This window comes from Azolla caroliniana, unplaced genomic scaffold (assembly GCF_043228905.1).
Source record: "Azolla caroliniana isolate FFs.n. ecotype wild unplaced genomic scaffold, voAzoCaro1.0.p SCAF_5, whole genome shotgun sequence".
Taxonomy (NCBI): Eukaryota; Viridiplantae; Streptophyta; class Polypodiopsida; order Salviniales; family Salviniaceae; genus Azolla; species Azolla caroliniana.
In genome coordinates, this window is record NW_028230440.1 from 19182462 (window position 1) to 19206526 (window position 24065).

Sequence of the window (24065 nt, forward strand, 5' to 3'; positions counted from 1 at the left end):
AAAGACGTGCCTCTCGAGTTTCAACCCCATTTGGCATGTTAGTACAAAGCCCAAGCTTGGCCTCCAAGAACTCATTTTAGCATATATGTGTGAGGAGGGAGAGAGGTCTTATTCTTAAATTTTAATGTCATCAATGATTAACTAAATACTTCCACACAAACTAAAAAGAAGAAGAAGAAGAGTCTTCATAGAAAAGAAACCCTAATTTCTACAGATACCCTAATTTGTGCAGAGAGAGAGAGAGAGAGAGAGAGAGAGAGAGAGAGAGAGAGAGAGAGAGAATCCATTATGCCGAACCGAGACGGCAGTTTTAATAGCGACTTAACGCCCAAAGAAGAAGAAATACCATCCCAGGAGCTTGAAACCCACCCATCTCTGTGTGATCAAGAAGAAGAAGAAGAAGAAGAAGAAGAAGAAGAAGAAGAAGAGCAGCGTTCAAAAGAGAGTTCAGGGGAGAGAGATTCTTCAGAATGGGCCCGAAATGAAGAAGAGATCCCGGAAGGGCTTCCTCAAGAGCTTAGTTACTATATCTCTTCAGATGATGACTCAGAACCAGATTCCGTGGAATCCGAATCTCTTTCTACTGAAGATACTTGCGCACCTCAAGAGGTAAAGTCATGTCTTTCTACTCTACTATTCATAACCTTGTGCATAAAATTTATATATTATTTCGTCATAGTTCCCTCTTATGACGTCATCATCTATGAGTGCTTTTCATAGGAGAGTATACGATGAATCCTTCTTACAGGCATCATGGGTTCTTGCTCTTGAAGATTGGCACAATGGTATTTTCTGTCCAGCTACCAGGGTTTAGGTCTTCCCAAATTGTAACCAATCAATGGGGTTTTAAAATTTTTGGGTACTAAAAAAGATTTGACACATGGGCGTGAGTCATGAGGGTGGGTGTATGGGGGCTGTGCAGGGATATCATATAGGCCCTTTGCATTTTCATGCCACACCTGAGGTACGGTGAGTTGTGTGGTAGGGTGCCTCTTGTTTAAACATTTCCTGTGATCTTTTACTCATTGTCCTAGCCAACAAGTGGTACACATGTGCTTCAAATTTAGCCAAATACGAAAGTTCGTACTCCGATCAAGTTACCCATCAAATAAAAATAGTATGTATAATGAACCATCTTTGTAAACTCATCCACTATCCGTTAAATAATATGAGGTTCATTACAATCAAAGCCCAATATTGGAGATGGATTGGAAGAGCTTGTAGAAGACCATAATTGTGATGATGGGGAGCTTTCACGTAGGCACATGTACCACACAATTTGGCGAATTCAATGACTAGCTTCCACAGTCGTGCCCACCAATAGTTCTTTGCTGCTAGCTTGAGTGTTTTTGTGGCACCAATGATTTGCCTTGTTAAGACTCTGTCCCCATGTTTCTACTCCATAGAGAAGAGTTGGTGTGACAAGTGTATCAAATAACCATAGCTTAGTCCGTGGCTCTTGGAACTGCAAATGTGCACATTGTCTCTCGAGAGCACCAAGAGCTGCATATCCACAAGAAAGTCAGGCACAAGCAGCCTCCTGTAAGGAGAACCTAGGTCTTGTAAATGTTACTCCTAGGTATGTGTAGGAGCGTGTGTATTCCACCATTTCCTCTCCCAAGAATAATTCTGGTTCTGATCTTGTTACCCATGCTTGAGTGGTGTTAAACACCATCACTTTAGTTTTGTCCATGTTGATTGACAAACCTTTGTCCATACAAAATAGTTTAAAGGCATTTAGATGTCTTTGTAGTCCTTTCGTAGAGTTAGAGATCAGCACAATGTCATCAACATATAGTAATATTTGTATAGCTATACCTACTAGGCGTGCTCCGGAACCCCCGAATCTCTCTATGTAATGTGATACCTCATCTATATAGAGACCGAAGAGAGTGGGGGATAGTGGGCATTCTTGCTTCACTCCAATTGTGCTAGCCACCGCCTCTGACAAGCCCTTGGAAGACCACACTTTTCTTGACACGGATTTATAGAGTGCATAGATTCCCCATTACATATCTGTAGGAACACCAAGGTCTTCTAGCTGCTGCATAAGCCGAGCACGTGGCATAGTGTCAAAGGCTTTTCGGAAGAGAGAATGTTGAGAAATAAAAAGACGAAAGAGAGTGCAGGTGTGGAGTTGCACAATCCATCACCTCCTCTCAGCTCTAGAATAGTGGTCCAACATTGAGGCCAAGTTGATAAAACTTATGATTCCACTAATTCCAAAATGGAAATGCACTTCAATATGTTATGTGGCAATGCATGGGCAGTTGCAAAACACCAATGTGACAGAGCAATTGCATTAACCAAAGCAACTCGCAAAAAATATCCAAAGAAGCTCGATATTCAGCTTTGGTTGATGAAGTAGAAGCTGAATGTTGCTTCTTTGATTTCCAAGAAATCAAGCCTGAGCTTAACATTAAACAATAGCCAGATGTGGACCTTCTAGAATCAATATCACCTACCCAATTAGCTACTAAGTACCAACAAGCTCAATGCTGCCTCTAAAAGAGAGACCATATTTGAATGTGTTGGTCAAATACCTAAGAACTCGAATAGGTATTTGCCAATGATTGTCTTGGAGCACTTGAGAATTGGCTGAGAATACTCACACTCTAGGACAAATTAGGCCCGGTGTAAGTTAAGTAAAGAAGAGACCCAATTAACCTTCTATATTTTATGATATCTTCAAATATGGGAGAATCATCTTCACTAGATAGCTTTGAGTTTGGATCCATGGGACATGAGAGTGGCCTGCAATTTGACATTCCATAGGTCTTAAGGAGCTGCCTGAGATACCTATGTTGGCTACGGAAGATTCCACATGTGATTGATAGATCTCCATACGTAAGGAGTAATGGAGAAGTCTTAAATCAGTCATTTCAAATGTGGTTTTGCGGTCAGCAGCATAGCTGGTCTATTTTAGAAGCAAGGAACCTTGTAATTAGAAGGTCATAAACATATAATATGATCAAGCATAACAAATCATCTTGGAAAAGACATAGAGATTGCTGTCAGCATAATAGTGCTGAAGCCCAAGCAATAGAGAAAAAGGCATCAATATTCATGCCAAGCTTTGGGATCTTGCTTTAAGCCATAACAAGGCTTTGTGTAACTTGTAGACTATGTTTTTCCCCGAAACCTGGAGGTTGTTCTACATAAACTTCCTCTTTCAAGTCACCTTAAAGAAGGTTGACTTGACATCCTTTTGTTGTGGGCAGCAAGTGCAAGAGCACATCGAATAGAGGTGTACCTTGCCTATTGACGAAAAAGGTTTCCTCATAGTCCACTCCTTCCACTTGTGAGTCGCCTTTTGCAATTGAGTGTGCCTAATGCTTATCCAAAGTACCATCAACATGGCACTTGGTCATGGAAATCCATTTTAGTCCAATGACTTGGCTATGTTGAGGCTGAGAGACTAGCACCCATGTGTGATTACGCTCAATGAAATTAAGCTCAACATCCATTGCCACTTTCCACTTTGGAAAAACAAGAGCTTCTTTTGCTGTAGTGGGTTCTTGTGATTTCACAAGAATGCATAGTGAGGCAAAGTTGCATGAGTGAAGAGACTGTTGTGATTGGAGTGCTTCTCGTGTTGGTAGGAGAACCAGTTGTACACTCATGAAGCTCAGCATCAGAGATATGGGAATCACAAATGGTAGCTTGAAGCCACCTCGGAAGTGGTGGAAGCTTATGTGTAAATGGGGGCCTTGAAGATAAGACATCTTCATCTGGAATAGGAGATTCTGGAGCAGCTGGGTTTTCAACCATGAATTTAGGTAAAATCCTAGAGTCATCCAGCTTAGTCTCCTCAAAATGAACATCCCTAGAGAGGACGAGTGACATTGATTCTAGATTCCATATCAAGTAGCTTTAGATTGCTGTAAACAAGTGACTTCAATTTCTTAATGTTGGACTCAAATTTAGTCCTTTCATCATCTGAAATGTGAACATAAGCATCACAACTAAAGACTTTTAAATGAGAAACTAAGGTTTTTACACTTGTAAGTGCTTTTGCAGGGTCATTGCAGTAAATGCATTAGTTGGGCAACAGTTGATGATGTAGAGTGCTGTGTTGACAGCTTCACCCCAAAAGGAGATAGGAAGATCAGATTGAGAGAGCATTATATGAGCCATCTCTAGACTTTCTGGTTCTTCCTTTTTACCACACCATTTTGTCGAGGAGTATTGGGTGTAGATAATTGGTGAGCAATGCCCAATTGAGAGCACAAACTGTGGAAACCAAGCATGCTGTCCACCAAGGCATGACATGACAGCCTTAAGTACTTGAAGAAGATGAGATTTGGATTTTTCCAAGGGGCCGTGGGAACTTCTTAGGTGGTATAACCCCCTTCTTGTGTGGCATTAGCTACGATTTGTAGGCTTTTGTTGTCAATGACTTACAAAACTAAGCCATCAAAGTAGATACCATAACCGTGCTTTGTGATTTAGTAGACCAAAAGTAAGCTGGCAGAGATGCGATGCAAATGTAGCACATCTTGAAAAACGAGATATTCGTTATTTGAGGAACACATTACCCACATGTGAAGTTTGAGCACTTTTCTCCCTCATGGAATGGTCTTGAAGCATGCCAACAAATGTATTCATATCAGGCGTGTTGGGAAGAAGAGAAATTGTCTTACAAAAGTCTGAGAATGATTCAGGCAACTTGATCATTTCGGTTGACTTCTTTTGGAGAATAACAAATTGTATCATTTGATCCATGATGTTTGAGTGTCATGAATCTTGAGATTTGCTAGTTGGCTTTGAATAGCTATCATTCAAGCATGATTAGCGCTATGATACCTGTTTTTGATAGCTGCCCATAGTTCATTGGCTGTCTCTTCATCTATATCTTCAATTGAAGGGCAATGGTAGGTTTAATATTAAGCACAAAGAAAACATGAGTATGAGAATTTTTATCTAGTCTAGCTTTAGATTGAAGTAGCAATTGATGTGGTTGAAGAAGATGAAGTTACCAATGGTTTTTTCTCACTACTGTTGATGACAATCCATAGACGATGGTACTTTAGCAAGGTCATCATTTGCAGTTCCCAATCCAAGTAAGTGTTTCCATCAAGATGGACTCTTTGAGGAGTTGGGGAATGGTTGACAAAACAATGATGGAATGTGAGGCCATGGATATATCCTCCTCTTGAGCAACTACTGGACTGTTTACAACAGATGTAAGTAGATTCTCAGGGTCTTTCTACTCTTCCCATTCTAGGTGAGACTTAGATGAGGTAAAAAGAAGAACCTCCTCTATAGGTTGGGAGGTTGGCTGCTAAGATAACCTCCTCTTTAGGGCTGGGAGGGAGCCTGCAAAGAAAAGGAAACTCCTCTTAAGAGTTGGAGGGTGGGATAAAAGAAGATATGCTTGTGTGATCTTTGGTAAAAATCAGGCTAAGACATTGGATATGTCACAACCTTGATACCATGTGAGAAAAGCTGTTAATAGTAGCAACAGAACAATTGGAAGAAAAATATAGACAGAACCAAGCTGTGAGAGGGCTGTTGGAGGGTGCTCCAGACCTGCACCCTCTTTCATCGTTATTATCTCTTTTCTACATTCTTTCTCTTCAGCACGACCTCAACACACTTGTGCAACATATAAAGCCCATTATCTCCCGCCATTGTAGGTGCTTTCCTCTCTTCGAAGACCTCTCCATTCTAGATCAACCTATCCTAGAGATCTTTCGAAGAAAAAAGTTACAATATATCTAACTTGAGAATCTCACATGTAGCAAAAACCAAATTCTCTCGTCTCTTGTTATCATATTTATCGAGTAATATTTATTTTATTTTGATTTGTTGTGGAAGCAAAATGGCAACTCCCACAACAAGCCCAATCCAAGACCACCAAACAACCCAACCTACAAGGAGCTCACTTGTCATTATTTTGGCTACAAAGGTCACATTGAGTCCGATTGTTGGAAAAAGAAAAGGGACAATGCGAAGAAATCTTCTTCGACCGAAAGTCAACCTACACCAAAATCAAACTCGGCCTACTCAGCCAAAGAAACAATTTTCTTTGGCATTAAGGAACATTCTTCACATTTGGTTGGACCAACTACCTCAACCATTGATGAGTGGTTAGTAGACAGTGGTGCCATTGCACACATGACTTATGACAAATCCGTTTTGTATTATGTGAAGCGTAGCTCCTCCCAAATTTCCATAGGAGATGCCTCAAGCATTGAGGCTTTGTGTGTGGGTAATGTGTTTCTTAACACTTCTTCAAATGACGGACCTACCGCTCTTCAAAATGTGCTACATGTGCTTGCATCTCTACCAACTTACTTTCGGTCTACCAAATCACCAAGCAAGATTATGAAGTCTACTGTGATAGCTCATTTTTGGAAGTCATCGACACCAACAACCTACAAATTATAGCTAGTGGCACACAAGAAGGGGATTTATACTGCCTGAAAAGTTCCCATAGCCACTTCGAAAAATCCAAATCTCATCTTCTTCATGTTCCTCAAGGTTGTCATGCCATGGTGGCAAAAGAAGATCCCATGTTGTGGCATGCTAGGTTTGGTCATCTCAATTGCGATTCTCCTTTCCCTCATCAAGCCATTGACCGTGCAACATCTATCTTGGCGTTAGTGCACATGGATATTTATGGTCCCATGAAAACCACTACTCTTGGTGGTGCACGCTACTTCATGCTTATCATCGATGATTTCTCTTAGAAGGTTTGGATTTATTTTCTTGTAGAGAAATCTCAAGCCTTCTCCAAATTCAAGAATGGGTAGTTCTTGTCGAGAACGAGACATCAAAGAAAGTTCGAAACAAGTCTGATAACGGTGGAGAGTTTATCTCGCACTCTTTCCATTGTTTTTGCTCTCAACGAGACATTGCTCGTCAATTTTCTACACCCAATACTCAACAAAATGGTGTTGTGGAAAGAACCGGACAGTCCAAGAGATGGCTCGTACAATGCTATCTCAACTTGATCTTCCTCTCTCGTTTTGGGGTGAAGCTGTCAACATAGCAGTCTGCATCATCAACTACTGCCCAACAAAAGTAGTTGTTGCAATGACCCCTGTAGAAGCATTTATAGGTGTAAATCCCTCAACTTCTCATTTTAAAGTCTTTGGTTGTGATGCTTATGTTCACATTTCAGATCATAAAAGGACTAAATTTGAGTCCAAAACAAAGAAATGCAAGTTTCTTGGTAATAGCATACAATATAAAGCCTACAGGTTATGGGATTTAGAATCAAAGTCCCTAGTCATCTCTAGGGATGTTCTGTTTGTGGAGTCTAAGTTGGGTGACTCTAGGATTTCACCTGAGTTCATGGTTGCAATCCCAATTGCTCCAGAATCTCCTATTTCAACATAGGCAAGTCATTGGATTGAAATGGATTTTCAAGACCAAGTACCATGCTAATGGTACTTTGGATAAGCATAAGGCACGTCTAGTTGCAAAGGGCTACTCACAAGTCAAAGGAGTGGATTATGAGGAAACTTTTGCTCCAGCAACAAGGTACACCTTTATTCGATGTGCACTTGCACTTTCTGCTCACAACAAATGGCCCATCTTTCAAATGGATGTCAAGTCAGCCTTCCTTAATGGTGACTTGAAAGAGGAAGTTTATGTTGAACAACCTCTAGGTTTCGAGATTTCAGAGTAGAAAAACATGGTCTACAAGTTACACAAAGCCTTCTATGGCTTAAACCAAGCTCCGAAAGCTTGGCATGACAAATTGATACTTTCTTTCTCTTGGTTGGTCTTATAGGCCATTTTGGCCTCTTAAAAGACGTTAATATATCTTTCTTTCGTTCTTTCTCTCTCTTGGGTTTCAGCACTGTTATGCTGACAACAATCTCTATGTCTTTTCCCATTATAATTTGTTATGCTTGATCATATGATATGTTGATAACCTTCTAATTACAAGGTCCCTTGGTTGTAAAATCGAGGAGCTCCATGCTGACCTAAGAACCACATTCGAAATGACTAATCTAGGATTTCTCCATTACGTCATAGGTAGGGAGGTCTATCAATCATATGGTGGTATCTTCCTCAGCCAACATAGGTATCTCAGGCAGCTCCTTGAGACCTATAGCATGTCAAAGTGCAGGCCACTCTCTTGTCCAATGGATCCAAACTCAAAGCTATCTCGTGAAGATGATTCTCCCATATTTAAAGATATCACGAAATATAGAAGGTTAATTGGGTCTCTTCTTCACTTAACTTACACTCGGCCTGATTTGTCCTATAGTGAGTATTCTCAACCAATTCTCAAGTGCTCCAAGACAAAGTCATTGGCAAGCAGCTGATCGAGTTCTAAGGTATTTGGCCAACACACTCGACCATGGTCTCTCTTTTAGAGGCAGCTTTGAGCTTGTTGGTTCAAATGGTTCCTTCTTTTTGACTTTCCATCCATTTTTTATCTCAGCTACGGTTAACCATGATCATATTTTTTCAAAGCCTCAAATAGGAACGTTGGATTTTCGTTTGTGCTGTAATCATGATTGATTCATGACTCTAAGTACGCTATCATCATAAGAGTAACATTTCATACCATAATAGGAACAGAATTCATGCATTGAAATTATTATAAGTTCAGTATTAGATATGTTCCTATGATGGGAATGTAAAGTCATATATTTTAATCATTATAGATTTTGACTAAGATATAATTACCATGACAGGGAAATCATTATAAGTTCATGACCGTGATTACTGTGGTCAGAACAAAATGTAACATATTGAACTCATTATATGGTTCATAGTCAGGATCCTACATTCTAAATTACTTATGCATGACAACTGCCTAATAAAACATATTTATCAGTACCCTGAATGCAGTGTTTGATCCTGTAGACGATACATGAAATCCAGTACATACATCAGTTACTATCAAAAGCCACTAAAGAAAACCTGTCATGAATCGCAATTGTTGGGATTCAAGGATGCTTGTAATTTCCTGAAACTATGGCTGAAAAGACAAGTCAGTCACTGGTACAATGCACATTATTTGATTTTTTTCAATGCTAAGATTAGAAAAGCTTCAGAAATAAAAAGTCATGATTTTTTATTTCAAAACATGTTCATAATATTAACAGTATTTACTTTGCACACATAGATGAAGTGACCTGGTGGATGCCTTGTGTAAGAAGTTCATGTAGAGATGACACTATGCTTCCTTGCTTTTTGAACTGCAGAATCCTTCTGCTTTTCGAGATGAAGAAGAAATTCCCGAGGATGTTAAAAGGAAAATGTTGCCTGAAATTTGCAAAGGAGTTGTTACTTTAATACGAGAATCTCAAGCACCTGGAGGTTGCAGCTATGTCTATTTAGTAGGCACTGCCCATGTTTCTAAGGTTCTGGCCACGGTTTTTTATGTGAAACATTGTCCATATATCTTGACATTGCTGATCTTTATCACAATGCATTATAGGAATCTTGTAAAGATGTTCAGGCAGTAACCAGCTTCCTTAAGCCACAGGTATTATTTGTACATTCTTTCTTGTAAACTAATATCCAGGTATGTTTCTGAGTTTCATATACAGGTGGTATTTTTGGAGTTATGTGAGAAGCGGAGGTTCCTATTAAGTACAACAGAGTTTGAGGTAAGATATTCAATTGAATATCATTTTTGCAACTTGCTAAAGATATTTTAGTGCAAGAACTCAATGATAGAATATTAAAGATCAAGAGAAACAATGATACTTAATGGTCAAGAAATTGAAATGATATATCAATATCGTCAAAGGGCAAAGTCATTGATGATACCAAAAGTTACATTCATGTGAATCTTGTCGAAGTCTGGTAAAGTAAAGCAAAAATAGATTCTACCTAAACTAGGTAGCCTACCTATGTAACTAGGCTTTGATCAAAGCACAATGATATGTGGGTACAAGTAATGTGGGAATACTTACAAAACAAATACATTTGTAGGAAAGTTACTGCGAGTGTATCAGCCCATGAATGTTCTCCATAGGATGGTGGCATATGTCATCAATGTACACTGCACTGAACCACTTGGGGCATTGTGCTCGATCTTGTGCAATGATATTATATATCCTTTGATGCAGGACGTGTCTTCTATGTGACAATTCATGTACGCTTTGGTGTTTGTAAGCCAAATGAACTGCTTAGCCAAGCAATATCCCCTCTTGGAGGTGCTGGTTGTGCTTTCCCTGAGGTTTCTTGGCATGGGTTCATGAAAAAACCAAATAAAGTGGTTGTGCTTGATCTGAGGTTTCTTAGCATGGTCTCATGATGAGTAGTCGACCATTAGGGCCCATACATCTATAGTAAAAGTAGCCCTAACATCTCTGATTATAGAAGTTCATAAATTAGGATAATTGTCCTAACCCCTCCCTAAAGAGGTATGTCCTCTACTTTGGGAGGTACACTTAATTACCTAGCTATCTTCAGAATGATTCCACTTGTAAAATCCATATGTACTGTATAAAATTTCACTTTGGTCCGAGGACGATAATAAATCTATCTATCTATCTATCTCCAATTGATGTGATGAGGTGTAAATCTGTTCAATGCTACATTTCAATCCGTGAGACCGATGGACAACCATATATACAGGGAGAATATGATCCTCCTGATAGCAAACCAAATGCTTCCCTAATTCCTGCAGTGAAAACCCTGTGGAGGATGCCACATATCCAAATCAGCCATCTAAACCAGATCCCAAAATCGGCCTCCTTGTCTTGGCTGCCGACTTAGCTAACCTCTGAGCAAGATAATGTGAAAGATGGTGCATCCAAGGAAGTATTGAGAGGGAGATAGTCAATCTATGATGACAACATGGAAGTTTAACCGTGATGTTGTATGGGCATACCAAAATGAAGAATTGCTCCTACTTTCCAATTGTTTCAGAGGAAACCAGAGTCAACCAGGTATATATATGTTGAGGTAGCTCTCATTACCATAAACAAATTACAGTGACCTGAGAAGAGTCTCTATGACGATTGGTGGTGCAGCCATATCCGCTCAGGTCATTTTTGGTTGTATCCATGATCCACCAATAGGATCTCAGCCTGGATACAAATGCTTTACCTTGAATCATTTTGGAGATCGTGAATGGATACAAGATGTTTCTCCATCAATCACCACCCATCATAGATGTCTCCAGATCTGCAATGTCATTTGAAATTAGGCCTCCAAATCTGCATACTAATCCCCATGTAATTTATAAAGTATTCTAAGAATCCATTGTTGATTTTTAGTCCTAGAACTTATCATTTAGTAATAGTTGACCTCGAAATTCACCAAAATATCGTCTTAAATCAATTCATGACATGGTTATTTTTTCATATTTTGTTGGTGGTATGCAATGTTTACTTGGAGCTTAGAAGTATTTTGCCAAAATAGTGGACTAATTGTAAATGCTGATAAAACAAAAATGATGGTAATGCAAACTATCCAGCCTCACCAATATCCTATGCTTACATATAAGGGAGAACATTTACAATTTGTACAAAGCTTTAAGTATCTTGATATTGATGTACCTACCACAAATAAACAAAGTGTATGCTTTGAGTCTAGACTTCAATCTGGTTGGAAAAGTTATTATGTTGGAAAATAGATGCAACCAGAGTGATACTCATGGATGGGAAGTGAAACAAATGTTATTTAATGCTATGGTAACACGAGTTTTGCTTTATGGAGTAGAAGTGTGGAGAGGCACTATCTCTCTTAATGCATGGAATGAGATTGAGAAGATTCAAAAGATGTTTTTAAGGAGACAATTAGGAGTTAAATCTACTACCTCCTATCAAGTTATGCATTTGGAAACAGGTGTTCAACCTATGGAAATATTGGTACTACAGAGAGTATATAGATACATTACGAAAGTAAAGATTATTCAAATCATAGATTACCAAATCTTGCTTGGAATGTTGGATGTAAACTACAAAAAAATCACAAGAGCAAAATTCTCTCATCTGGTTGGGTAGTTGGCATAAAAAAATGGAAGATCCACTATAGCTTTCAAGTGATGCTATGAAATATGTAGTTATTAAGGAAATATTAATGGAGCCACTAAGGCAGAAGTGAAAATATGCTAAAAGGACAAAATTAGAATATTACATTGCAAACATCAATCCCGAATGTTGGGTTCTATATAAGGCAAGAAGGCCTATTGATTGTATTCAACCTTACCTCATTACTAACATGAATATTAACTCCTGTAGAGTCCTAACACTCCTTCGCATTTGATCACACAATCTAGGTATTGAAGTTGCATTATGGAATCAAATTGACCAAATATAAAGTCATGTAAGGTGTGCAAGGAAGGGCAGTAGAGGATGAGTAGCACTTACTTTTTACATGCTCTGCATATAGTGCAATTCTTGAAAGCTATGATGATATATTAAGAGGGGGTGATGACTTGAGTGTCACACTAACAAGAACACCCAAAAGGTTGACCTCATATGTCTATGCCTTATCACATGTTGAGACTTGGTGCTTCAAAGTATGAATATTCCTTTGTAGGAAAAAGACAAACGTCAAGATAACTCTTGTACATAGGTTCCATGGGTCAATATTGGCCTCTCTATGGATTTTAAAAATATTTATCTATCTATGAGCCAATCATTTGGCAAACCTTATTTAATAGCTTGATTTGTACTAGTCGTTATCCAATGACGAGTTTGTGACATTGTCCATTTTAAGAACTCACTTGTAATGAGAGTTACATTTGCTGCTTTGCCATTAACCATTTTTCCCGTCATTGACATCCTCAATATCAATGAATGTTTTACAAGGTGTTTCTGTTGAGATAGGACCGTAAGTAGACGAGAAAGATGTGCTGAAATATTCACATGGTAAACAGAAAACAGCAAAGTACACAGTAGACAGTTTTAAGTGGAAACCCTAAACACTTGTAATGAGAGTTACATTTGCTGCTTTGCCATTAGCCATTTTTCCCGTCATTGACATCCTCAATATCAATGAATGTTTTACAAGGTGTTTCTGTTGAGATAGGACCGTAAGTAGACAAGAAAGATGTGCTGAAATATTCACACGGTAAACAGAAAACAGCAAAGTACACAGTAGACAGTTTTAAGTGGAAACCCTAAACACTTGTAATGAGAGTTACATTTGCTGCTTTGCCATTAGCCATTTTTCCCATCATTGACATCCTCAATATCAATGAATGTTTTACAAGGTGTTTCTGTTGAGATAGGACCGTAAGTAGACGAGAAAGATGTGCTGAAATATTCACACGGTAAACAGAAAACAGCAAAGTACACAGTGGACAGTTTTAAGTAGAAACCCTAAACAGAGGAAAACCATGGGAACATGTATTCCACTATATCAACAGGAGTACAGAGAGAGAAAAAGAAGATTACAAATCTCTGAAACTCAGAGAATACCCAATACCCCTTAGGGTTTACGGCAAGTTCCACTGAACTGTGCCACCGCTCAGTCGCGCTCTCTCGTGTCTCTCTGTTTTCCTCTCTATTACACTTAGTACAGGAACTCTTCATTATGTTCTGCACTACACTCATCATTATGTTTGCCCTAGGTGTATTTATACTAATACACAATATGGGCTATTTACAAATATAGCTGTTATTATTATTAATAACAATAATAATAATCCCAGTTAAATCAGCTGACTAGTCGACTTCTCTATCAACTATCCAATGGGCCTGACTAGTCGACTTTCCAGTTGGCCCGACTAGCCGACTCCACTGTCCTTCTTACACTTGAGGTGTCTTTATGCTAGTTTTGGCTTAAAAGTAAGAATTGATTGTTCTCTCTTGCATTTGGAAGTATTGTCTTTTCTTTCTCTTCACTACCTTTCTATGTTTGTGCCATGCCATGGCCCTTTTACTTCCTCCTTTTGCAAAATCGTTCCTCATCAAACCAATAATTACATGGGAAACCAAATGTTTTATGTCCAGTGTGTTGGAGGGTGGCAGCTCCAGACCTGCACTCTCTTTCATCTTTATTATCTTTGTACTACATTCTCTCTCTTCCCAGATTCTTCTCTCTCTAGAATCTGCAACTCTTTAAATGCCTTCTCTCTCTAGAGTCTGCAATGCTTTAAATGCCATTTGTCTCTTCCACTTTTTCCAAGATATTCCCTTTTTATTCCTAGTTTATTGTACCTGTTTGGTCTCTTAACTACCAAACAACCATTCCCAATTTTATATAAATAGGCTTATACCAGCCTCTTTTGTAATAAGATTATTTTCTATTTTGCTACTTAAAAATAAGCTCTATTCCTTGGCTGTGTCTCTACTCTTTGCAACCATTTTTTCTACTGCTGTCTAACAGCCTTCTCACAGCTTGGCTGTGTCTATTTTGTTCTAACTCTTCCGCTGCTGCTATTAACAGCTTTTCTCACACAGTGACATGCATCTGAATGTATTAGTATCCTACCTTAAGGATAACATCTTTCAAATCTTGACAATTTTCTTTGTCATCATTACTTGGAGAGAGCTTTGAAAAATTATTCTCAACTTATTTGAGTGTGTATCATAGCTTTTCGAAATGAGAGATTGAGGAAGGGAAGAGATTAGAAATGAGAAATAAGTCAATCACTGAATCAGGAAAGAATCCTTTTGGAACATTTAGTTGTTATTTCATTTTGCACACAGAGTTTAATTAATATGACATCTTGCCTCCTTGTACACGAGGTTCTAGGACTGGGTTGTCATCCAAATGACTGCCGTCTCTCAAACTAAATTCAGACCATAGTAAAAGAGAAAATACTATAAAAACTTGCCAACATATTGCTTTGTCTATTGTGTGGTAGATACAGGATGTTAGGTTGAGCATCTTGTCAACTGTTCCAAATTTATGGATATAAACTCATTTATCTTCACTGCAGTGTTAATGTGTTGTATTTTGTTGCAGGTACCAACAATGTCAGATATGCTAAGCTCATTGAGGCATAAACGTTCGAACTTATTGGGAGTTATCTACAGCTGGTTCTTGGCCAAGGTACTCTTTGTTTATCTTTCCAGCACCGGGATATTTGTTTCATTACTTTCTAATATTGGCCTTAAGCTCTTACCAAGTAGATGGCTCAAAAGATTAAGCATGTTCTTTTTATTTACTTTTGCAGAAAGGTTTTTAGGCTCGTTTATGGATTTTTCTCAGTGATGTGTTATAGTGAGCTTTAGGCATTTACCTTATCCTCTTTAAGTCAAGATTTTTATCTTAGCATAAATGCTACACACTCCAATTTGGACTCTCCATGCCGTTGAAACATTATCGAACTGTTCTCCCCAAATACTTTGCAAACTTTTGACCTTTTCTTCGCGTGATCATCATCAATGATATAGCTGTATTTTTCGGGGGGTTTCCAAATTTTTCTTCACTTATTGTATCTACATGCATAAATGTTAACAAATACATACTTATATCCATGTTTGCACACACATATACACATATTTATCTAATAGTTATGGTGGCAGTTTATCTATCTTCTTCAACCCTTATCAGAAACTGTTGCTTTAATCAACTGCTAGTATTCATTATCATAAGTTATCAATTAATATTTTAAGCTTTTGTAACTTCCTGCAGGTTGCATCAAAAATGGAGGTTTTTCCTGGATCAGAATTTCGTATTGCATATCAAGAGGCCAAAGCATGTGGAGCAAAGGTTATCCTTGGTGATCGAGATGTGCAGGTGATTGCATTGTTCTTCTTGCACTATAACTTGTGTTCTCAGCATTGCTAAAGTCTAGAAGTTGCATGGAGTCATGTTTATTTCAAGAGGATGAAAGTTATCAGTCTTCAAGGATGAAAAATTCATTGCCCACACGAGGTTTGCACCAAATCCACCATTATATGATATCTAAAACTTTGCTTGTGTGGGGGATATAATACTGTTCGGAGACTTCTATAATACATTTTTTCCAGCATCTATTTCAGTTGACATTTTGAATCTACCACTACTTCATTACAACATTTACTGCATTGTTCTCACAGCATGAAGTAACTCAGGGTTTTATACACACAAGCAAGCAAGAGCAACCTTCCAACGCCTCATGAGGAAGAAGACTGTCTTTAGCTAAATTTGAAGAGCATGTGTATTGCTAGTTCCTAGGACAAGAAAGTAAAGAGTATGCAAAGTGTTTAATGAGAGGCAACATACCACACGACTGACCTCACTCAGATGTGCCATGAATATGCAAGTTACTATGTGGTATCCCAGGGTAGCCCCCACTCACCCACCCACATGGCTCACGCCCACATTAATCCACCTTTTTTACTCAAAATGTAGAAATGCATTGATCGTTTATAATTTGGGAAGGGCTAGGATCATGATGGATTGGTAGGTGAGCACTTTATCTATGCCCATGACATCTTGCTCCTGTTGCTAGTACTCATCTTTAATAGAGCTATGTGTGAAAGTTTTCCTACTAGATGGACAGAACATACCATTGACCCAATCATAAAAGTTGAGACCCCATGATGCTGAGCAACTACAGGACAATCATGATTGTCTTTTACTTGGATAAGCTATAAGTATATGGGCAGAGTGAAATGACTGCTGCTCAACTGGACAGGTAGACTTTCGGAGGGGGTTAACAACTTTGGATCGCTTATCGAGGAGCATAGAGCCCATAATAAGAACATTTATTGCTGCGTTGTGTATTTCTGAAAAGCCTTTGACATGCCGCATTCTCGGCTTCTGCAATGGTTAGAATCCCTAGGTCCTATAGATATGCGATGGGAAATCTATTGACTGTAGAAAACCATGTCGAGAAAAGTGTGGTCTCCCAATGGTTTGTTAGAGGTTTTGGCTAGCACAATTCGAATAAAACAAGGATTACCACTATCACCGATTCTCTTTGGTCTCTATATAGATGAGCTATCACATTACATTGAGAGAATTGGGGATTTGGAACCATGCTTAGCGGGTATAGCCATACAAACATTACTATATGCTGATGATATTTTGCTGATTTCCAACTCTTTGGAGGAACCACAAAGACATCTAAATGTCTTTATAGTATTTTGTGCGGGCAAAGGTTTGTTGATAAACATAGATAAAACTAAAGGGATGGTGTTGAGCAATAGATAAGCATGGGTAAAAAGATTAGAACCACGGTAACATTCATTGGGCCTAGGTTCTCCTTACGGGAGACTGATTGTGTTGGAGGGTCACAAGTTCATACCTGCACTCTCTTGGATCTTTATTATCTCCCCTCTACATTCTCTCTTCTGTACTAACAAAGGTTTGTCAATAAACATGGATAAAACTAAAGGGATGGTGTTCAACACCACTCAAGCATTGGTAACTCGATCAGAACCAGAATTCTTCTTGGTCAAAGAAAAGGTGGAATACACACACTCCTACACATACCTAGGAGTAACATTTTTGAAGGCCTAGGTTCTCCGTACGGGAGGCTGCTTGTGCTGGACTTTCTCGTGGATATGCAGCCCTTGGTGCTCTCGAGAGACAACGTGCACATTTGCAGTTCCAAGTGCCACGAACTAAGTTGTGGTTATTCTCTATGGAGTAGAAACATGGGGACTGAGCCTTAACAAGATGAATCATTAGAAAGATTTAGAGAAACCACTAGTGTTAATGATTGCCTGCATGATAAGGAGTAAAGCATCGGTGCCCCATGATATAATCCGGGCAGAGATGGGAGCAGCACCTATAATCACTGAGGCATTGTTCCGATCAGTTACATGTATCCACCGTCTTTGGAAGCTCCTAAAACAAAGGTACCCAAGGTTGGCACTTATGTCACGAAGACAACTGGCTGAAAATGGAGACATTCGTTGTTGGTATGCTGAAATGCAGCAATGGTTCGAGTCACATGGCATAAGTATAAATGCGCTACCCCCATTCCAATATAGCTTGGACTCTCCCCATCTAAATATGACCAAAGTAGAAAAGAATAGAGTGATCCGCCCCAAATTTTCACTTGGTACGAAGATGGCCCACTACAAGACACACTTCTTACACACATCAGAGGATGGATTCATCATCTGGCCACCTTATATGGACATACATCTATCCTATGCGCTGCACAGTGTGATTGAGGTAGACAGATATACACGTATACCAATTTTGTATAAATGAGCTATACCAGCATCTTTTGTAAGAACTTTATTTTTGCTGCTTCTTGCAAACAGGGTCTGCTCTTTGTCTATCTCTACTTTTTAGAACTATTTTTGTTACTTCTTTCTAACAGCCTTCTCACAGCTTGGTTGTGACTATTTTTTCTTCCAACTGTTCTGTCGCTGCTATTAGCAGCTTTTCTCACATGGTATCAGAGTTGTGACATCACTATAGAAGCAGAACAATAGGCATGTGTGACCTTTCATAAACTCTGTAGAGAGAGTTACTGATTTTTTACAAAAGATCACACATGCCTATCTTCTGTTATCCCACCCTCCCACGTTAAGAGGAGTTTTCTTCCTTTGCAGCCTCCCTTCCAACCTTGAAAAGGAGTTATCTTAGCAACCACCCTCCCATCCTATAGAGTAGGTTATCTCATCTAGCATTTAGGAAGGAGTAGAAAGACCTGGAGCATCTACTTATAGCTGCTGTAACCAGTCTAGCTGTAGCTCACATGCCACCATTGTTTTGTTAAGCATTTCCCAAAGACTCCATTTTGGATGGGAACAGTTGCTTGGATCTTGCTATAGTAGCATCGTCAACAGTGGCAGAAAAATCCACATTGAACTTCATCACAAGGAATAGCAAGGCCTCACCTCATGTGTGATATAGATATGCAGAACTACAACATGATATCCTTGGGCAGCGCCCATCCCACATGGCTCATACCCACGTGAATCTACCTGTTTTACCCCACAAAATCTAAGAAAATCCATTTATAGGTTACAATTTGGCAAGCCGAAGAGCAATGCAGGCTGGTTGGTGAGCACTTTCTCTATGCCTGTGATACCTTGGTCCTTTTGGTAGTACACACTTGGTGTTCCGTTTTAACAAAAAACACAGAGGCTATTGATAGCACTATCGGAGTAGAACTAGGATGATCTCTGTTTCTATGTAGATGAGGTATCACTTTGCACAGAGAGATTTGGTGGTTCTATATAGAGAGCATGCGTAGGGGAGGGGGAGGGAGAGAGAGAGAGAGAGAGAGAGAGAGAGAGAGAGAGGGAGAGAGAGAAGTTGTGACAACAATAGAACCAAACCAACCATGGGCAACACATGGGGCTCCAATCACGAAGGGGTTACAATAGATCAGGCAATAACAATTTTTTGTGAAGCATTATCTCATTACCCTTGTCATCAACAGATAAAGGCTATTTTCTCCCATGATACTAGGTGCTTCCCTCAGTTCGGAAGTCTCTTAATTCTGTATCTACCTATGGCAGAGAGCTTTTGAAGACAAATTACAATCTATCTGATTTGAGAATCAAACATGTATAGATAACAGGATTCTCCCAACGATTTTGTTTTTATCTACTTTTTTTCTTGGTTATATCTTGCTTTTTCTCTTTGGAGCTGGCTTATTTCAAAATGATATCTTGTAGGTAACTTTGAGGAGAACATGGGGCAAGATGAATCTGTGGTACAGAATAAAATTCATCTTCGGAATGGTCTTCCAAGCCATTGCACTACCTAATATGGAGGAGCTACAAGAGATGGTAAGCTTTCGTTCAATAGCATCGTTTTGATATGTTATTCACCATAGAATTCCATGCAAATGTTACAATTGATTGCTACATAATTAATGGAACACACCCATAGAGTTAAGCACACTCAGTTCAGGTAGCAGGATTTATTAGATGTTCGTTACTTGCAGAAATTCCATCAAAAGTCAATTTTCAACATATAAAATTTTGGAACTGTTCACTCTGTGAGATAAAGCTTATTTGGTAACCATGAAAGAAAAAGAAAAAAGAAAGAAAAGAAATGTAGTTCTACTTTCTCTTTCTGGTTTTAATCATCCTGTTCTCACTTCTGAGTATCAAATTGTTGAATGCGTTTTCTAAGTAGCATGTTGGTAAAGAAGTTCATGCTCTCTCATCTCTCTTAAGAAAAATCTGCCTATTGTAAGTTTTCCTACTATATACGTTCAAGGTACGCCGTGGATAACAATCGGGAACGGTTCGGTTCGGTTTGAGAGTGTCGAAACCGAACTGGTTTGAAACCGAACCGTTACAAATTTGTGAAATTTGAACCGAACCATGAAACCATTAAAAAATTTCAAACCGTTAAAACCGCGGTTTCGTGATTCAGTTTCGGTTTTCAACTTAGGTCAAAATTCAAATTTTAAATTTTAAATTTTAAAGATTTTCCTAAAATGTGAGAATAAGGCCTGAAAATGAAAAGATTGTTTCAAAACAATTTTTATTTTTTTAATTTAAAAATTTAAATAAAAATGAAAAATTGTTAAACCGTTGAGTCATTAAGCCGCGGTTCGGTTTGGTTTGGTTCAAACCTTGCCAACTGTTATCCGTGGAGGTAAAAGTGAGTTTATTTCTTAGCTTCTCTTTTGCTCCTAGGTTGTAATTCTGTTCTCATAGGTCCTTGGCCTTTTTGCATATGTTAGTGTGGCATTTCATTTTTCTTTTCTTTTCCTGTGGGAAATTTACATGACCATTAGAGACCTCTCTCCGAAACAGGGAAATGTAACAGAGACAATGGAATGCGCTTGATGTCAAGAATCACAAGATTGAATATGGCCACCTCTTCTGGTAATATTTGATACAGCTCAATATCCTCTTCTTCTAACATATCACAGGCTGACTTTGGCCTCCATTAGTCACAATTGTCTAGTTTTCTTTCTCAATCCCGTTAACACTCCTCACATGGAATATTATTTGATAGAGCAGTTCAGAAACTGGATACATGGAATGCCTAGGGTGCCCCCTGTCAATGGAGATGTGATGTACTTGCCAGACACACAACCTCTCTGCCAGTACTATCTATCAATGGAGATATGATGTACTTGCCAAACATGATAGAGACCTATAATAGAGTTCATTTTGTAATATACACACCTCACGTTGTACTCAGGATTATTGTTTCCATTAGATCTATCTGGTATTTCTACTGTAGGTTTCCTCATGCTTTGCACCACCTATACTTTGTGACCACATACTTACCACTTAGTTTTAGGGTTATTGCATTCTTTGAGTTTATTTTACGGTCTTAGATGCTGATTGTAACTTGGTCTCATAAAGCCAACAATTGAAATCACAATGCTGACTGTTTCTGCCGAGACACTATTAAATTACAATCATGTGCATATATAAAAGCTATTATTCTTACAGCTCATGTATTTGCAAGTTACATATATCATAGTTCTGCAGAGACACTATTAAATTACAATTATGCGCATCATAGTTTTGACTGTTTTCACAGAAACACTATTAAATCATGTATATGTGCATGCATAAAAGCCACCATCCATATAGTTCAGTTTACATGCAAGTGATTGCCTAAAGAACTTCAAATAAGACGGTAACCTGCATGAGGATTTCTTATTTCTCAATAAGGCGCTGTACATTGTTCTCCAATAATTGACTGACGAGCCTGAAACAAGGAGCAAAAAAGGAATCAGTTACTTTTGGCATCAGGTGCTGCATGAAACATAATCTCCAAATTATAGCGCTTGCAAGCATAATAATGTATTTCCAAATATTAGAACATTTTAAACTTTTTGCATATGTGCATGCTTGGATTGTGAAGATTGTCGTAAACATGTAATCTCCGAATAAAAGTGGGCTCGCAAGCTTAATAATGTATATCTAAACGTTAGACGTTTTAAGCTGTTTGCATGTGTGCATGAATAGTGATGATGAACACATTTTATGCATTTTATCTACAGGCGGCATTTTACAACAATTGTATTATTACTGTGAGTTGCTATATAAAACTTCAAAATATTCAGTTGCATCAATGAACATAAATTTTCTTGAATTTCAGATTGAGCAGTTGCAAGATGCAGATATGTTTACAGTGGCTTTCCAAGAATTAGGAAAGTCATTCCCTACTGTCATGGAGACATTAGTGATTGAAAGAGATATGTAAGCTACTCTTTTCTATTGCACTCAAAAAACAGTCTGGTCAATAAAATGATACCTATGCAAATAAAAGCTCCCTAATCTGTGGCGTAAGTTACATATATCATTTGGATTGAATGTGTTGTCTCATCTTCCATGTTATTTAATGCTAGAGTAAATATCACTATAATGTATTGCTCAATGCAGCTCTTGGAGCTTTTGCTTTCAACATGCATGACACATGTACTACTTTCATGATTGTGGCAAGGAAATCTAGATTGATATATCTGAAAGGGCGAAAATAGTTCCACTCGTTCCCATATTTGTAGTAAAGGACAATTTGGCCTTTAGTATTTATGCTAACATAGAGAACTCTGTCTTTCTCTTTCGATTTATGCAGACGTCATAAAAGTTATGGGTTTTCTGTCGTGTGCATATATGAACAGATAATCATTGATACATGATATACAGAACATCGTGAAATTTAGATCCACTATTGTGTTCTAGTTTTATTGAATGCAAGAGTGTTTCATGCATATGTTTGATTAGCTATATGTAGTTTACTCTCATGTAAAACCAAGCTTGGGATTAGTTTTGTCCTCGTGTTAATACCTGAAATACCTTTGTTCAGGTTCATGACTGCAGTGTTACAAAAGATCTCTGAAAAGCATTCATCGGTTGTCGCAGTGGTTGGCAAAGGGCATGTTCCTGGTATAAAGAAATACTGGGAACAGGAGATCTCGGTGAGTAAGGAATCAATGGATGTGAATATCTTGTGAAATATTTCATTGAACTTGTATTTGTTTCTAGACTATTGTGATAAATCTTTGGAACTTCGTGTTCTTTAGGTTAAGAGTTTGATGGAGGTCCCGAAGAAGGTACCCTTATGGACAACAATTCCTAAATACTATATCCTTGTTCCTGTAGTTGCCCTCACCGGTGCATTTTTTATACGTGCATATCGGCCTTTCTCGATGTAATGGACACTTGTATTTATTCATTCTACCTGATCTAAATTATGAGGTGTAACAAATACTTTTGTCCGAGTCCAAATCAAAGATGAAAATCTGTGGATGAATGGTTGCACTAGATATATATGGACATTATTGTATATCACTGACCTCAGTGATTGCTCTTTAAATGAGGTGAATGAGGGAATGATTCACTTCTTTTGATAAGGGCTTTATGTTCATATATATTAGGGTTTATTCTTTTATTCTTTTGACAGAAGTATTTTTGGGAAATGTGTCTCGATCAAATGTTTCGCGCCTTGAACAAGATAATTGGACATGAAGTTTTTAATGGATGTCAAAAACATATTTAACTGGAGGGGTAACATTTTTTCTGTATGTCATGGTGTCCCCCAAACTTCAGAGTAATATCAGTGCTGTGAAGTATTTGCTCATGTTCTTAATGGTCATTTGTTGTATAGTTTAAAATTTCCCTAACTAGACATTCAGTTCATGTATTCTTCGTTCTAGTTTAATGATGCTGACAATTATTTTCTGTTTCTTTGGTTGGGTAAACTATGACTGCTTGTATTTCCAGTTCTCCTAATTGTATGATACTTTTTTGTTCACCAGGTTATCTGAATAGCATCATCGGTGTTGTTGAATGTCTATATGTAACACTTGATTATTGGTGGTGTTTAGGCATTTGTTTGGTTGAGTAAATAATAGCATGTTTATTGTGTTTCAGATTCTGCGATACCATGACTTGCTCCTAATATTCTCTATTGTTTTGTTGTCATGGGTGTTTGAATATTGAATAAAAAATGTCCTATCAATTTGCTACCTAACAATCTGCAAATCAGGAATAGTCAAACAGGGTACAAATGTTTATCACATGATCAGGTGTAATATCAATATAGGACTCTTGTAAATGTGAGGCATAATTTGGACATAATCTAGGATCTTGGGTAAATGTACCAGCTACTGTGGAGAGAAGCAACACATAAAACACTAAAAACAAAGGCCATCACTTTGATTGTTAAGATACTTATCTATAATGAGGCTGAAAACTATTCATCTTGAGAAACGAATAAAATATGGGGTTTTTCTGAAGCAATGCTACTGGGAAATAATAGAGGTTAACTGTTATTAACATGTATTTATTAATATGATATTCATAATG

General features: G+C 38.2%; 1 protein-coding gene across 1 annotated transcript; it reads left to right on the top strand.

The window, feature by feature from the left end:
• The first annotated feature begins 148 nt into the window (after positions 1-148).
• On the top strand, positions 149-23152 carry LOC147864345 (uncharacterized). Its single transcript, XM_087320105.1, has 10 exons — positions 149-609; positions 9174-9332; positions 9410-9457; positions 9522-9581; positions 14845-14931; positions 15517-15621; positions 19455-19568; positions 21856-21956; positions 22564-22675; positions 22781-23152. The coding sequence occupies exons 1-10, from the start codon at positions 289-291 to the stop codon at positions 22910-22912; spliced, it is 1239 nt and encodes a 412-aa protein (XP_087176231.1). The 5' UTR covers positions 149-288; the 3' UTR covers positions 22913-23152.
• The last annotated feature ends 913 nt before the right edge of the window (positions 23153-24065 follow it).